The following is a 13,570-nucleotide window of genomic DNA, read 5'->3' on the forward strand; positions in this document are numbered from 1 at the left end:
AGGGCTGGACAGTAACGACTGATGAGAAAGGAATATTCGGGAGGGAGAAACAAAACTTAGTTCTGACCAGGCTTGTTACTTCAGAAAGGATCTTGCTGAGTTGTTACCACTGTCTTCCCCATCTTGCCCAATTAAGAGAGTGAAACAAATTGTTCCATGAACAATGAAGTAATGAAACTCAGTTTTGATAGATTTATATGCTGTGCTCCTTCCTCTCACTCTTCAATACTCTCATCTTCCCTGTGACCTTCCTGTTCCTTTGACACTTTAATTTGCCCAGTAAATCCCCGCAATTGCCATCCAGTTCTCCTAACCACCTGCCACGACTCTCAACTATGGGATGGGGAAGAGGCAACAAGGAATAGCCGAGCTCACCGCATAGTTGTTCCTCTAATGTCAGCACCGATTCCTGATATACATCAGCCCATTTTTATAAAACCTGGGGGAATGCCATCTATCTGCTAAAATTCATTTTCCTATCTCCGGCCTTGTTTTCCTGTTCCTGCATCCTACTGACGCTAAACACGACTTGATACTAGCGGATACCGTGGCAAAAGCACAGATCTAATATTCACCGAGTTCAGCTAATTTTATAAAGGAAAGGAACAGTGAAAAGGCAGTAATCACAGGCTGACAAATAGAGCTGATATATGCCCTAGCGAAAAGAAATGTTAATAAAGTCTCCCAGCCAGGTGGCAGCGGGCTTTGGGGTCCTGCGTGTGAGTGCAGGGGTTGTGCATACCTTTCTCTACCCATGGGGAGTTAAAATTCAGATCAGAGATTAATCCCTTACCCAGTTTTGGTCTGGCGTCAGGCTTAGGTGTGTGCCCACGCCAAATGCAAGGCCAGCACCTACATAGCTCGGTAAGGCTCTGTTTTAGACTGCTGTCAAGGTCCTTACCCCCTTTAAAGGTCTGATACTATTTACACGCTTCGGTTTGCTCTCGATTCTAGCCCCTCTGATCTACCGGAGAGAAAATAAACAAACCTCGGGATGATGGTGAATTGCTAACAACACTGAAGCGGATTTGAGGCGTTGCTTCTGGTTACCGAGAACCAGCGGAGGGGGAACGGCCTCTGCCCGCCAACCCACGGCCCTCGCCGCACTCGGCGGCACGCTCTCCCGGCAGAGCCGAGGGAGCGAACACCCGGCCTGGGGTCTGGCGGCGGGTCGGGGCGGCCTGGGGATGCCCACGGAAGGGTGGGTGTCACCGGCCCACTCCGCGGGTCGGGGCCCGCTTTCGCGTCCGCTCGGCGGCTGCGCTAGGCCCTGCTGCCTCCGCAGGCGGCCGCTGAACCCGGGCGCTGCCCGCCCGGGCCCCACCGAGGCGCCGGGGCCCGGGCGCGGCCTACCGCCGGGGCCGCGCGTTGCTCGGCGGCGGCGGCGGCGGCGACCCTCCGGCCCGGCCCGGCCCGGCCCGGCTGGCGGAGGCGGAGCCGCGTCCGGGGCGGGGCGGCGCGGCGGCCAGTCGCTGCCTCAGCGGCGGGGTGGGCGGTGCGGAGCGGTGCGGAGCGGCGCGGCGCGGGGTGATGGAGCGGCGGGCCCTCACCGCCCGCGCCCCGGCACGTAGCGCCCGCTGAGGCCCGCCCGCCGCCGCCGCAGCAGCAGCAGCGCGGCCGTCCTTCGCCTCCCGCCGCCACCCCCCCCCCCCGTCCTCCTCCTCCCACCCCCGGGAAATGGCCACGGAGCCCCCGCGGCTGGCGCCGCCCGCGGCGGGGCGCCCCGAGGGCGGGCGCGGGCGCTGCGCGGGCGGCGAGGCGGAGGAGGCCGCGGCCCAGCCGGCGTTCGGCGCTTCCCCGGACCCCGCGGCGGCGGTGGCGGCGGCGGCGGGGGGCCGGCGGCGGGGGCTGAACGGCTGCGTGCCGCTGTCGCACCAGGTGGCCGGGCACATGTACGGCAAGGATAAAGGCGGTGAGCGGCGGCGGGGCGCGGGGAAGGGGGAGGCGGGGGGAGCGGCGGGCCGGGGCAGCCCGTGAGGGGGTTTCGTCCCCCCGTTTATCTTAATGCTTCCCAACCTGGTTGTGGCGGGCCGGGTTTGGCTTCAATTTTCCTCACGTCCCGCTGGCGGCGGCCGGCAGCTCTGCTGTTGGCGGGGCCCGGGGTTTTGGGGGGGTGGGGGGCGGTCGGTGACAGGCGTGACCCGCTCACCGGCGGCGGGAGGAGGGCGGACACGGCGCCTCAGGAGCGGCGGGCAGGGCTTGCCGCCTCGGTGGCTGAGCTGCCGCCGGGCTCTGCCCGCCTCCCGGGCTGAGCGGAGAGCACCTGCTCGCCCCCGCCCTTCCTCCCGGTGCCGGCCTCAACGCTGGGGGTGTGTGTGGGGTGTGTGTGTGGGTGCGGTGGTCTGGTGATCACCTCAGTGCTGAGGGGTCGGTCTCTCCCTGGCCAGGGTCTGTTCCTCCCTTCGAGGGCCGGAGGGGCTGGCAGAGCCGACCCGGTGTGCGCGGGTTGCGGACGGAGCGGTATCGCGAGTATGTTTCTTGGGGTGTTTTTTATAAATGGCGATGGCCCCTCAGGGTGGGATGGTTAACGGGCGCCTTTAAGCCAAAGGGCCTCTGCAGTTCAGCTTCATTTTAACAGGCACCTTTTAAAAAAGGGGGAACGGAGGTAACGGTGTGCTGGTACCCTCAGGACGTATGTCGAAACTATGCTTTATCTAAAGGGAACCCGCAAACCTCTGGCCACCAGAAACTTCAGCAGAATATTAGTAAGCCATTTACCAGCCTGGGGGAACTTCTTAGTTGCGTGTTTATTTGGCGGTAAGAGTAAGTCCGAACCAGTGGCTAGTAAGTGATCTAATAATACAAGTATCATGAGGATACAGTGTCTTTGAAACGTGCCGATGCTAGCTTTACATTTCTCTTTAAATTCCAGGTCGAGGAGTTGAGGTGTTGGCCCTTCTGCTGAAGGTGCCTTTTAACATAGGCAGTGGTCAGTGCCAGAGCAAGCGGCCAAGTTAATGTTGCCAACTGGCATTTCTCACCCTTCCAGGATGTCACATTTGGTATAACTCCTGCCTCTGAGCCAAATGTAAGGTATACGTCCATTCAGCTCTCAGTGTGCCCTTTGAGAGTAGCTATAACGAGTGCCTGCTGTCATATTGCCTTTGAACCCTGTCAGTAGAAGCTACCTCTACCAAACAGGTCAAGGGCTGAACTTCAGAACCCCTTCAGCCGTCAGTGGGTGGAATTACAGCACTAATGGCACTGTGAGCTTGTCTTATCTACAGCCTGCATCCATGGCATGTCTTGCTGCTGATAATCTTCTCAGCAAAGTAATTCTTGTCCCTTGCCCCTGCTGCAATCGGTGCAATAAAATGTCAAGGGGGGTGTACAGCACCAAGGATACAACACATCTTCCTTGTTCATATATCATAACATGGGGTGGGATCAGGCAAAAAAGGCTCGCTTCAGGGAAAGCCTCACCTTTGGCACGTCAATTTTATCGCAGTTGGATCAAGACAACATGGGTGATACACTGTCTATATTGTGGGTGCAGCTCAAATGGATTAGGTGAAGCTAGCTCTACTACATCTAATGAGGAAGACCAGGATTTTCCTGCAGTAGTACCACCACGGTTGATGATCTCATCTTAGAAACTGAGTTTTACATTTAAGTGAAGACCAAAGCTGCTCTGGCACTTACAGCTATCTCATTTTTGTAACTGAATCTTCTCATTTTATTTCTTTACAGATGTTGTGTGTAGGAGTGCAGGCAGCTGAGATGCTAAGACACAGGGTCATGTATAATTCTGCAGTGCTGCTCCCTGTGGTGTCTTTGTTGTGAAGCTAGTGGCCAGATGTTTGGATATATGTAGTTGGTAATAGCACTGGTAAGGAATGTCACAGACGATCTGTATGCCAGAATCTGAGAACTTCAAGCATGCGTGAGGAGACCAGTGTGTCTTCTACTTTCTCTGTTGCCATTTCCTACAGTAGTCACCCTTCCTGCTGTTTTCTGTTATGCCCTTTTCTACCCCATTGAACCTTTAGCATTTTAAAAGCCTAAAGCTATAAAACCAGTATGCCTTTTTGTCGGGATACCTCTATTGCTATGCATACAACGTGGCAAACGCACCTTGAAGGCTGTACCCTGCTGGTGTTAGTATCTGAGCTGTTTACTGATTCAGAGCCTTCCTTGTTCTGCCCAGCTTCCTCCTGCATGTCACTGCTGTCCTCTGCGCTCGACTTCCCTTCTGTCCCCACATACAAACGTGCAGAGGACTTGAAAGTATCCAAAGTACTTCTAAACTATTTTATTTTTTTTGGTTAAAGTATGCCTTAAAATTTCTTTGCCACAGGGTTCCCACCCTCCTGAATAACCTTTCCATTTTCCCTTTGCTCCCTGTGACTGTTACCCCTTTGCAAAGAAAGGGCTCTAGCAGTCTCCCTGCATGCACACATAGGCCCTCAGCTTCTGGGCATTATGATTGACCTGTTGTTGAATGCTGTGTTCAGTAGTGCTTCACCGAGAATAGAGTAAATCATGTGTAGTAAGGTAACCGCCTTGGGTTGAGGCTTAATTCCATAGGCAGGTGGACAGAGACAGGAGCTGAGGGGATACACCACCTTATAGAGCCTCCCGCACTTGGCTGTGGTTTGGTGACTGTACCTGCAAAGTGCTGGAGGTCCCCAAACCATTAGTGGGATTCTGTAGCTAAAGGAGCTGTTCTCTTTCACTGTGACTTGCTCAGTCATGCAAATCACACAACTTCTAACTCTGGCTACTGTTTCCCCAATGCAAAGGTTAGAGTGGCACACACCTACTGGTCAGTCCTTATTAGATACCCTCAGAGGACAGAGGATCTTTTCTAAAGTTTGGTGTGTTTGTGCAGAACAGGTTTTGTCTATAGTTCAGTGAAGCATGTGGATTCAATATGAATTTTTTTTTTCTTGTTTAGAAAAGTGCATACGTCTGTATTGGTTATTTTTGCAGTAGATTTGAGTTTTAGAATGCTAGCAAGCTTTCCATGCAGGGTCATAGAGAAATGTTTGTGAGATTTCAGAATTTTAATTTTGGTATAGTTCTGCTGCTTCTTCAGAAATGTTAAATAGCTTATTGTTATATTAAACAATACTACTCCCTATCTGTGCTGAAAAACCCCAGGAACCCTAGAACAAAAACACAACCAACATCCGTATGTTAGTATGATCTGCAGGTGGTGGTAGCTCTGGTTGTTGTAGACCAGAGGGAAGGTTATGGTGTTTTCATCTTTGCAGTGCATGTTAAAACTAAGTCTTTAGTTTCCAGGCCCACCTCAGTCACAGTTACAGAGTAGGTGCTCTAGTCTGTCAAGAAATCCAGAGGATGAGGGAACTTTAGATGACGTCAGATTATATTAAACTCTTCAAATAATATTTATCAATCCAATAGTGTATGGGTTCTACTTCCAGGAATACTCACCTGGTCTTTCTACCTTGTAGATTGTCTATTTGTCTTATCGTCAAAGCCAACATGCAGATTTTGTGGAGTATGTGTTATAAAACCTTTTCTAATGTTGTGATTGTTAGCAATTCGCATTCAAAACGTGTGCCATTCAAATACTTTGTGCACTTTGCTATGTGGTTCCCAGTGTTCCCGGGGTGGGGGGTGGTGGCAAGAAGCTATTGTGTCTTGAAAATGTTGTGGTAGTCTGCTCATGGTTCTGTGGCAATATTTTTTAAGTTCTGGAAAGTGTCCAAAATCCAACTTTCAGCAAGCAAAATGACTGGAGAGCTGTTGTATGCAAATTCTTAAAACACTCTTTGTACATTGGCACAGCTAATGAAACAACTTTTCTAAGTCTGGTGGTTGTTTTAAAGTACATATCTTAGGTTCTAAAGATTTTGTTTAGTTTCCAAGACTGCACAACAGAGTCCATTGAGAGATAATGCTTTCTAAAAGGTGAAAACACAATTGTTGTTAAAACTGCAAACTTTTTGGGACACAAAGCTCCTGGCTCATTTTACCGTGTTTTCTCAAGTGGTAAGCTGAAGATGGAACCTATTTTGGATACAGCTGACTTTTTTCCTTCCCTTCTAAGTGAAACAACTAACTATCTGAAAAGCTATGAATAAATCCTAGAAGATTTTTTTTCTGGAAGTGGGTTTTTGTTTTTCCCGTGCAACTGATGAAACTTAGAGCGTATTTCACAGGGATGCAGTTACTTTTCTCTATTCTTGCCCATATCTGTCTTTTGTGTACCCTTAGATATTCAGTTGCATTTCTTATGCAGCTCCTCAGCAGTATTGCTGACTGGACAGTCATGAAGGCTGTTTTGGGAGGACATTTTGGGGTTTTTTTGGTGCAGGCATGATGAATATGGTTGCCTGGCTGAGGTGAAATTTTGTATTGTAATTATGGGTGATAGAAATAGTAGCATCTGATTAGCATGGAGTGCTATAGGGATGCTACTTCTAGCAATATAGAAGTGCTTTTTCTCTTTCTATGCCACTAGTATAGAAATACATTCACAGGACATATATTTCTATTTTTAGGTACAAAATCTTTTAACTTCTTGGCATTGTTGGAAAAACAACTTATTAGTTATTTAAAAAGGGAGTGTCCATGTAATCTTCCATAGTTGAATGAATGGGTTTTTTGGGTGGAACTTTTAATGTCAAATCCCAGTACTATGTTGGCCTTGAGCAGAATTAGACCCAGGAAATCATCTGATGGCTAGAAAAAGAGGAATACAAGCAAACCTCTGCTACTGGTTTTGTGTAGGAGCTGCCAATTTTGACTCTACTGTGCATGTACTGAAAGCAGTACGACTTTGCAAATAGGCTGTCCCTGATCCTGTATTTGCTATTTCGGGTGTGTGGGTGTGTGTGTGTGAAAATAAAAGCTGTATCTCTTAAAACTAAGCCCTAAAGGAAATGCTTCTCTTCTAGGTATACTGCAGCATCCAGATGGGACTGTCCTGAAGCAGTTGCAGCCACCACCTCGTGGTCCCAGGGAGCAGGAGTTCTACAACAAGGTGAGGGTCCTGCAGCGTGGAGGGATTTGGCTCGCTGCAGGTGAATTGATGGATGTGCTTCTGTAGAAGTACATCCTTATTGTTGCAGTTGGGAAAGTGCGACGTAAATACCCGAGCGGTAGGTCACTGACAGCCCTGTTGTGGTATCTGTGTGCTGTCTAGAACTTACTCCTCTGAATGTGTGTCCCCATGCTGACTTCGCTCACAGGATTTAAGCTTGCTTATTTGCTCATGGGACAGTGGGGTTTTCACAGCATCTAAGATTTTATTGGAAAGTCTTGCATTATCTCCATCTATGATTAAAGGGTGGTATGTTTGATCACATCTTTCTCACGTTGCTGAGTGTCTCAGAATTGGTTGCATCTAAATTTAGCATGTCTTACACTTCCGTCTAGCCTGGATTATTGCTAGAAGTATTGCTCTGTTCACTGAATTAAAACTGTTCACTGTATTAAACCTCAGCTCCTTTAAAAAGTCAATAATAAGTGAAACTCCTCAGTTGTTTTAACTTTAGTTTGTTGTATTTATCCTATTGCTCATCTTCAGTTTGCTTTATCAGTAACTTTAATAACACAAACCAGGAAAGCTGTTGCTTGTTGTCCTATGAGGGTAAACTGGTTTTAGAGCCTCTTTCCCTTACTGACCTACCTGTCAATGACAGTCCATCACGTGTTTTTTCTATATCAGCTTGATATGACATCCCTTTCCTTCGCTTATTAAGTATGAAGAACTGTAGAAATCTTCATGCAGGAGGAGAGAGGAGTCTTGAGATCCTCTTTTTGTTGTGTTCTTTGATTTGTTTTTCTGTCCTGTCCTGTCCCGTCCGTCGTCCCCCCACAAAGGACCTTACATATTTTGTGGAAGTGTCTCATATTAAGACAGACTAAGCAACACACTCTAAGTGAACAATGTGTTTGCATACTAGCATTTCTCCATAATTCTAATGATGGGACTGCTAGACAAAACAGCAGCTCTTGAGTTAGTAGCAACTCAGCAGGAGCCAGTTAAATCTAAATGTAAATATTTTTCTGAGGTTTCTCAGTGACTTGTCATTTAGATGAGGTTAAGAAAGATGCAGTCCAGCCTGAGTAGTAACTCTTCAGTAGAAGGAGAAAGCCTGAACAGACTCCTTTCACTGCCAGGCTGCTTACTCTTCTGTGAAATCCTGAGGTACAGACAGTAATGTGCTATCGCTGTCTATAGCCAGCGGGTAAGAGGGATAAGCTTGACAATTGCTTAGACATTAACTGTTCACAGCACAGGCTTTATCATTTTGCCTGTTGCTTAGACTCACGTGACAAGCTGTGAGCAAGACTCAGGCAAAATCTTCAAGAAAGAGGTCTGTGTTAGTGCCCTCGTTACTATACCATGTCATAGTGGAGGAAGGTAGCTTCAATTATGTCTTCCAGGGCCTTGCTGGGTCATTTCTGACACTGATTTTTTTTTGTTTATAAACCATTTGGGAAAGGGGTTGGGCAATTCTTGAAAAATAACAGAAAAAGGGGGAAGGTATATACACAATTAGTTGTGCGTGGACTAGAATGCCTTTTTGTGGGATAAAGGAAGGAGAGCAAATGCATGTACATTATGTAGGTGAAAGTACAGGAGAAAGGTCTGGAGGATTTATTGCTTCTCAATGATTAACTACTATCATGTTTGCTCTCAGGCAAGAACCACGTGATGCAGGATATAGACACCTAGAGCACTACATATGGTTGTTACAAGATGAGGATTACTGCGGATTGCGAGGTTCAGTGTAAGGTACAGTTTCATGTACAGCTTGAGCTGATACAATAGCTCACTGCTGCCAAGAGGGAAAGGCCTTTCTTCCCATTCTTGCCATTTACCTTGTGTCGTGCTGGTGCTTTCTGGGCACTGATGAACTGATTTGACTTATTTAAAAGGTGGCAAAACTTCCTTGCGTTGGTAGTCTTCTGTCAGTTCTAGTGATTAAACTGCTAAGCAGAGGGAACAACAGCAAGACCGCCCTGTTTTGGTGACTGAGCTCAAGGCATCTTGTATTCTATAATCAAAGAGATATTATCACCTTGGAGTAGGCTAATACGCCTCTAGAGAATGGGGGAAGGAGCATTTTACCTCTTCTTGAGGCAAGGGGTTGTTTACAAGGCAGTCAGGTACAGGAGATGGTGAGAAACAGTGCAGAAATGAAACAAGTGAAAACAAGACCACTGAATCCCAGGCTGTCACTTTGTCAGGACTAGACAGCAAGTCTGTTGATAAGATCAAACCAGAAGGTTACCCATTAGTATATGTGGATTAATCGTGTGGGGTTTTTTGCATTTCTGCATCTATTTTTTGCTATATGCTTGTAATCGTTTCGTCTATAGTGATAGATCAGTTATTGCTTCCTTTGCATGCTACCTTACCCTGGCCTGAATTAAGATTAGTACCCCAGTACCTGGGCCAGAAACGAGTGGGGGCTTTTACTTGTGGGTAAAGCAAACCTCCTCAGCTGAAGTAATTGGGAACCTCTATAGTTAATGGTAGCAAGAAGATGAGCATGTCTCAGTTTCAGCTGCACAAGTCAGCTGGAGAGCAGCTATCGCAGATCTGAGGCAGAAGTATCTTCTAATAACCAGCAGTGACCAGGAAGTGGTATTTTCAGCATGCAGTCTATGAGTGCTTGCGAACTGAAGGTTGCAGGGAAAGTGTCGTGATAGAAGATAATGAGGCAATAAGAGACAAGTTTGTCTATAACTCTAATATATTTAACCTGATACCAGGTGGATAGTATCTTCTATCTGGACAAGACAGTCTTCTCTTCTGAAACTGCTGGATTTGCCTTCGGCTGGGTGTGTGAACATGACAGAAGGCCATAGTCTATGTCAGTGAATCATCAGAACTTTTTTCCCCTGGTTATTGATGGGTTATTTTCTATTGAGCATGAAGCTGAGTGCTGACTGGTAGAACCCAGACAAAAGGGGCTTCCATTTTGGAATGGAAACTGGAGTGAGACACTGTAGTGCAAGATATTAATCGCAGTCTGAAACCTGCTCAGAAGTGGGTGGCAACTGGAAGTTTTGAAGAATTTCACAGGTCTCTGTCAAAGTGGAAAACTGGAAAATCTCTCAGGTAATTTCTACTTGGACTGCCATTAGGTTACCTTTCTGTTTTCCTGATAGTATGTTTTCAGTTTAGCAGTTAAAAAAAATAAAACAAACAACAAACAACCAACCCACCCTCTAAATACACATCATCTTTCTTAAGAAATTATTTTACCAAGTAAACCAAACTTTTATCTCTACTACAGCAATATGTGTCATTCTCTACTGATGGGGAAATGGCTTGCTATGATTCGGTGTTACAAAGGAGGGGAAAAATAGAGTATCACAAGATTATCGTGAATACCTGGGAAGTGTTCAAGGCCAGGCTGGATGGGGCTTTGAGCAACCTGGTCTAGTGGGAGGTGTCCTTGCCCATGGCAGGGGGTTTGGAACGAGATGATCTTGAAGGTCCTTTCCAACCCAAACCATTCCATGATTCTATGAGAAAATGTAGGAGAACAATGAGCTGTTTGTAGTCATCGTTAATAACTTACTATGTATTGATTAACTTATCATTGGAGTGTGACTTTCCAGCGGTAAAGTCCACTTTCTGTTGAGTTCTGTAAATATGAGTAATTATCAAATCAGAATAATAACATTTTAATTTTGTTCCTGCAAACTCCCTTCCTGTACCTGAGGGCATGAACTTCTTAGAAACATAGGCTGTATAACCATGGAGTGTTTTATCAGGTCTTCTGGCACCCTTATCTGGGTAGAAAATTTGGAGTTTTTTAACCTTAAATAGCTACAAAATACTTTGTTTTCAATAGGTTTGAGCAGCAAGAGAATGAAAAAAAAATTGAAGTAAAAGGGTTGTGTTTTTTTAAGGACTATCTACACTGATGATCAGTTGTTTCCATCTAATGGAAATACTCGGTGAGAATGTGTAGGCGGAGACGCTCTAAAGGACTGCTTTTAAAAGGAGTTTCAGGAGGGAGCCATACACAGAGATGTGGAAACAGAAAAATAGTGTTTGAAAATGCAGTATAATATATTATGTAGTAGTGACCCATTTCCATTAAAGAAAATAAATTGGTAAAAGGCAGTATGTGTTTATGGTAGGCTGCCTACACATGCATGCTAAAAAATCCACAAAAGCGGGCTACTACTTGGTGTGTTTTAATATTTGGCTTCAGCCTGCTTTATGCCAGGGCACATTTATACATGCTGAAACAGTCTGATTTAATTCAGCAATGTTGGGAGAGGGAAGGGAAGAAGCCTATCAGCCCTCCTACAGTGAGCTCTTCTGGCAGATGAGTGGAGAACTGTGAGAAAAGCATCCTTTGAAAAGGTTAGTGCAGTCACTGTATGAGGTAAAGCCTCCCTGCTTAGCTGGGTACAGAGCTCTTGTCTCAAACATGCCAGGCTGTACCCAAGAGCACTGTGTGCTAGTGTCTTCCTATTAAGAGTATCCTCTTCTGCACAGAGTTTTTCTTAATTTGTCAGGTCAAGAATGTAGCATTGCAGCAACCGCTGTCCTGTTGGTGCCCCGAAGAGGGGGAGGAAGCTGGAATGTCAGCCTTTAAATAGGGCAGCTGCTTTTGCAGGCGCAAAAGGATAGAGCTTGGCCTGCAAGTATTTAAAACTGAGGAAGAGAGAATTTACAATTGTTGAGGTTACCTTTGTGACTACAGTTTCCTACAAGCTGTGTGTTCAGCACTGAGAGATGGAGTGTTTCTTACATTCAACAGAACGAGAGAAGGTTGCTGAACTGTTTTGAAATGGCAGCTCTTTCACTTCTGATTTTTGGCATTCGATTGGTGGGCCGGTAAACCTCTGTTACTGTGTGTACCCGTTCTGAGCATGGCATACTGAAGTTTTAAGGGTTGCTAATGCAGTAGCTAATAAACTGGGATTTTATATTTAACGGATCAATAAATGTTCCTGTAAACTTTTATTTGAATTGCCCTTCTGCTCTCCTATGGTGACTGTGTGACGCTTGGGGTATGAGTACTACACCTTCCCCCTCATCCTGCCTGCCAAAAACTGCCCTGAGAAAGCTTCCAGCGCTTACCTTTTTTTTTTTTCCTGTTTGCTAGTGGCTGGATGTCAGAATTGTCATAGCTGTGTCCTGTGATGTTGCTAAGTGGTGGCTCCAAATAACATACCTGCAATACTATAAGGTTTCCGAGGCTGTTGTAACGCAAGTCTTACCCGAATTCTCAGACACCCTTGTCCCAGAGTGCAAGGGTAATTTTTGGGGTTGGAATGAAAAGATGGATGGGGCTTCATCCAGTTCCAGCTCAGCTCTGGCAACCATCTACCTCTGTCCCAATGCTTGGGAACTAAGGGAACTGATTCACCCCACGTAGCGTTGGGAAGAGATAATTGGGCTAGTCATCTGGCCCTTCTGGATAACAGATCTTCCACCCATTGCCAGTTAATGATGGCTGTGTTAACTGCTGTAGCAGTAGTCTGAAAGTTCAGGGCTCAAGCCCTGCTGACATATAATATGAATGCAAGGAAGCTGTTACCACTGTAGATAATAGAAATTGTTTTTCACTCTTGTTACATGTCCTGAAAACAAAGCCAGGATGTAAGAGACACAAATAGCTCCAGCATGTAAAAGAGATTTACATTAGGTGAGAGTCAGGCACTTGAAAGCTAGGAAGTAATGGTTTCATGGTTGCCTGCACAATTGTTGTTCTGAACTTTTGTTGGATGCATTGTAATGCAGCTTTCAATAGGGCAATGACCTGCCTTTCTGTTTTCTTTCCCCTAAAGAACTTACTAACTCATTTTACGACCTGACATAAGGCAGAATTAATATAGTTTGTGGAACTTTTGCTGTCCCTTTTGTAACAGTTAGTCTTTGAGTTTGTGATCAAAGGATAATGTGTTAGTGAAGACCCAATTACGTTAATGTTCCTGAAGCCATAGTTCCTCGCGCTTCTGTGGTTACAGAGAAGACGTGCAGGAGGTATGCCCGTTTGGACCGTTATCAATGATCTTCTCATTACTGTTTTATTTATTTCATTATCAATAACCTGCCACTATTCCTATGCTCTGGCTTTTCATTACTGCTTGATGGCTTTCTTCTCTTTTGCATTGTCTAATTTTAATTAGCATTCAAGCAGCTTCAGGCAGTGCAGAAGACTTCTAGTGACTTCCCTCCCCCTCCATGGCATAAAATCAAGCCAGCAGCCTGAAAGATGTGTTTTGGCCTGGAAGCTTTTGCATAAAGTTGCAAGAACTGACTCATAAGGCTCAGCCCCCTTTCAGCCTATATAGCACAAATCATGATAAGGCAGCCTGTGTTCTGTAAACTGTTCTCTGCTAGTGACGGAAAAGGAAGGGGATTGGGGAGGCAAAGTATGTCTTGCTTCAGGATGAATTACCCTATTTTGTAAACTCATTAACTGGTTTTATAGTCTTGATTCAGATGATTATCCTTGACTGAAAAAGGAGTGGATGATGGCCATCGTGCTGCTATTGTGTACCAAAATATCCTTATCCTGTGATCAAGTCTACAGCTAAAGTTCTGATTTTCAGTCTTGTATGGACAAAGCTTGGAGAAATAGGATGCATGGTTCTATTAACATCTTATTTT

At 46.0% G+C, this 13,570-nt stretch overlaps 1 protein-coding gene across 2 annotated transcripts in view; it reads left to right on the top strand.

The window, feature by feature from the left end:
- Positions 1-1,559: 1,559 nt before the first annotated feature.
- The window catches only part of IPMK (inositol polyphosphate multikinase), a 43,705-nt gene continuing 31,694 nt past the window's right edge, over positions 1,560-13,570 (top strand). For both annotated transcript variants that reach the window (XR_012650074.1, XM_075025446.1), the window contains exons 1-2: positions 1,560-1,912; positions 6,870-6,955. Coding sequence is in view for 1 of the 2 variants with exons in the window: in XM_075025446.1 (XP_074881547.1) it covers positions 1,678-1,912; positions 6,870-6,955 (321 nt within the window). In the remaining variant the exon portion in view is untranslated. The remainder of the gene's footprint in view (positions 1,913-6,869; positions 6,956-13,570) is intronic.

The sequence above is a fragment of the Buteo buteo genome, chromosome 4 (assembly GCF_964188355.1).
Source record: "Buteo buteo chromosome 4, bButBut1.hap1.1, whole genome shotgun sequence".
Classification (NCBI taxonomy): domain Eukaryota; kingdom Metazoa; phylum Chordata; class Aves; order Accipitriformes; family Accipitridae; genus Buteo; species Buteo buteo.